General features: G+C 59.0%; 1 protein-coding gene across 1 annotated transcript in view; it reads right to left on the minus strand.

Moving 5' to 3' along the window:
- Positions 1–170: 170 nt before the first annotated feature.
- The window catches only part of ANXA6 (annexin A6), a 13,710-nt gene continuing 10,331 nt past the window's right edge, over positions 171–3,549 (minus strand). The window contains exons 20-25 of the mRNA XM_008949232.1: positions 3,160–3,177; positions 2,279–2,375; positions 1,866–1,961; positions 1,539–1,597; positions 649–771; positions 171–333 (exon numbers count right to left, since the gene is read on the minus strand). Coding sequence (XP_008947480.1) covers positions 274–333; positions 649–771; positions 1,539–1,597; positions 1,866–1,961; positions 2,279–2,375; positions 3,160–3,177 — 453 coding nt within the window. The 3' untranslated portion in view covers positions 171–273. The remainder of the gene's footprint in view (positions 334–648; positions 772–1,538; positions 1,598–1,865; positions 1,962–2,278; positions 2,376–3,159; positions 3,178–3,549) is intronic.

Consider the following 3,549-nt stretch of genomic DNA (forward strand, 5'->3'; position numbering starts at 1 on the left):
GGGGTCAGCAACAGTAAGGCTTTATTTAGGAGATTCAAAGCTGTCTTTTCCATCAGGGTAAATTCCTGGGTTAGTGGTGTGTTTGGGTACGAGCTGTTTTGCACCGAGACAGACAGTCTCCCTCCCCAGACCCCCCCGGGCTCCCTGGCTTGCCAGGCAGTGCTGCTTCCCTGCACAGGGAGCCGAGCGGCCCCCAAGCCCCCGAAGCTGCAGTGACGTCAAGGCGGTGGGTGCGTGCTGGCTCAGACATGACAAAGGGGCTCCCGTGGCCACCTAGTCCTCCCCCCCGCACAGGGCCAGCAGAGCCTTGCGGTAGTCACCGGAGGTGTCCTTCTGCAAGAGGGAGACCCGTGTGAGAGAAGCGCCTGCTGGTGCCTGCCCTGCCCTGGAGGAGCCCAGTTCAAGGGGCTGGGCCTGGGGAAGCAGTAGCTCCGTGCCCCGGCCACCCTGCAGGCATCCCTGCAGCAGTGGAAGATGTCAGCACACCCCCTCTACAGCCAGACCTGCCAGCAGGGAGGCTGGCTGGGGCAAGTCCCCTCTCCCCAGGCGATGCTCAGCCCCTGGTGCCAGCCACGGGTGGCTCGGGCCCCTGTGGGGGCTCAGCCAGAGGAGGTGGCCAGCCAGGGAGGGGTGCCCGTGTCCCCTCACCTCGATCATGTGGTGCAGAGATTTGTCAAAGAGGTCCATGAACTCGCCCCGGATGTTGAACAGGTCGATCTCGCTCCGGGAAATCATGATCCGGGTGAGGGTCCTCTCGTCGGTGCCGGCACCCTGCAAAGGGCAGCTTAACACAGAACCCCCAAGGGACTGGGGCTCACACAGCCCCCCCTGTATCTCGAGCCAGTCCAAGCTGAGGGATGGCTCTAGAGGAGGCCACAAAAAATGATCCAAGGGTGGAACCCCTCTGCTGTGAGAACAGGCTGAGAGACTTGGGGTTGTTCAGCCTGGAGAAGAGAAGGCTCTGAGGAGAACTTGCAGCTTTTCAGTACTTCAAGGGGGCCAATAAGAAAGATGGGGACAATATTTTTAGCAGGGCCTGTTGTGCCAGGACAAAGGGTGATGGTTTTAAACTAAAAGAGGACTGATTTAGACTAGATAAAGAAGAAAATTTTTCCTATGAGGGTGGTGAGCCCCTGGCCCAGGTTGCCCAGAGAGGTGGTTGATGCCCCATCCCTGGGAACATTTCAGGTCAGGTTAGACAGGGCTTTGAGGAACTTGCTTTAGTTGAAGATGTCCCTGTTCACTGCAGAGGGGATGGGCTAGAGGACCCTGAAAGGTCCATTCCAACCTAAAGCATCCTGTGATTCTACAATCTCTCCTTGGACATGTGCTGGGCTCACTGCTGGCAGGACACAAGCCTGCCATGCTCCTGCTTGCCCCACAAGGGCGATGTGGTGTTGGTGTGAGCTCAGCCCTGCCCCCTCGGGGTCAGCCGAGGGGCAAATCCCATCCCTGCCCTGGGGCTCAGAGTCCCGACGGGTGTCTGCCCAGCAGAGCCCCCCCTCCCGCAGCTCAGCCCCTGGGGAGCCCCTCTGCACCTTCATGGACTTGTAGAGCTTGTCAGCGAAGAAGGCCGGCTTGTTCTTCACACTCCGGACTGCAACACACAGAAGGAAGAGAACGTGGGCTCCTGGCTGGTGCCACTCAAGGGCCACATGTCAGCAAGGAGTTGTGCCACCCATCGGGACAGCGGCAACCCCTCCATGGTACAAGGGTGGGGGCTCAGCCCCATAGAACACCCTATAAATGCCCCAACGCCAGGTCACGCTGGGATGGCCCGAAGGCATCAGGAATTTGCCATTGGGTGGCGTTGGCAGAGGCAGGGCGGGGAGCCCTGGCCCAGGGAGCACCCAGCAGGCACTGACCGATGGCCAGGAAGGCGTCCCTCTCATCTCCCGACATCCGCTTCCTGATGGCGTGCTCCACGTCATGGTTGGTCATTTTGATGAACTCCTGAAACACTGGGGATGGAGAAGAGGAAAGAGTCACCACCAACCCACTTCATCCCAGCCCTGGACACCCAGGGGGCTCAGACCTCAACCATGGAGACTTCTGGACCAGCTGGGAACAGAGCAGGCTTGGGTGACCTCAGCTAACCACCCCAAATAGAAGGCCATGCCATCTCCTCCCACAGCCTCATCCCCACCACCACTGGGGAGACAGGGCTCAGCCTCAGGCAGCCCCCAGTCTCCTGCTACCCAAGAGTCCCATCCAGGCCAAACCAGAGCACTTGTGTTGCAGCGGAGGGCCCAGCAGTGGTGGGGAAATGGGGTCCTACCTCTGCGGAGGTGAGGGTAGCTGCGGGTGCAGAGGATGCTGAGGAACCGGGTCTCCAGGGAGTCGCTGGAGTCGTTGCTGGAGACATCAGCAAGTTTCTGGGGAAGCAACCGAGAGTGAAGTGGGAGTTGGGGGGACTGGCATAGCAGAGAGGTGCAAAGATGTCAAACAGCTCTTCCTTGGACAGACAGTCCTGAATGCCCTCTTGCAAAGAGGTGGCATCTTAGGAGCAGGAAAATCTTATGAGCACTGCTACACACTCACATTACTGCTGAGAAAAAAAAAGTGTCCTGGCTTTTATGAAAAAATCATTGCAATGCTCATGGCTGAGAATTTTTTTTGTCCTTTAGCAGGGAAGTTTTAGGGGTGACCAGCATTGAAGAGGGAATTCAGAGCTGCCAGACACAGGAGCCACCCTCCAACCCTGCCTGGACCACAGCACTGCTGCCACCCCTGCTGCAGAGCTTGGTGGGCAGGCTGCACTCATCACACCCATTGGGTTATTGCAGCAGAAAGTCACCCCTTCTCCAGTTCCCACTTTGGGGGAGGCAGGGAAGCCAGCCCTGAGTCCTGCACTGCCCGGAGCACGGGTCCTCCATGCAGGCAGTGGGCAGGACTAGCCTCCAGCCCCCCCAAGGACAGGAAGGTGGCTTTCTCTCATGCCCAAGGAATTGCCTTCATGCAGGTCCCCTGCCTGTCCCCTTGCCACCCATTCTGATGCGAGGACCCTGGAGCCCCCTCCCCCAGCAAGCGAGTGGAGCCCACATGGCCAGAGGAGCCTGGCATGTGGGGCTGCTATTCCCAGCCCCAGCCTTGCACCCAAGGATTGCAGCATCCCCTCAAACATGCAGAAGGCTGAGGAGCGAAAGGGCAGGCACTCACCAGGGTCTCAGCAACAACCTGGTGGAGAGAAAGAGAGAGACAGGAAGACAACAGGGTCAGAAGGTGCTGCTCAACCTTTATTCCTCCCTGACAATGTGAAGGAAGTCTAGCAAAACCCCCTCAAATGCCCTGTGCCAAGCTCCCCTGCTTCCCTGCGAGCGGGTCTGATCTTAGGACCCATCTCCTGCAGCTTGGCACCTGCACCTCTCTCTACTTGGGTTGTGGGGAGCGGTCTTTGGCCAAGAAAAGTGAGCCCCCCACCCCTGGGGCTTGGGTAGCAGCGTGTTGCTCCTTGGGGAGCATCCTTGCCTGGCCTCAGGCTGGCTCACACAGAGCCTGCAGCGGGAAGAGGAGAAGGGCAGCTCTGCTGCCAAAATGCAGCCACGCCAA

This window comes from Merops nubicus, unplaced genomic scaffold (assembly GCF_000691845.1).
Source record: "Merops nubicus isolate BGI_N331 unplaced genomic scaffold, ASM69184v1 scaffold39131, whole genome shotgun sequence".
Taxonomy (NCBI): Eukaryota; Metazoa; Chordata; class Aves; order Coraciiformes; family Meropidae; genus Merops; species Merops nubicus.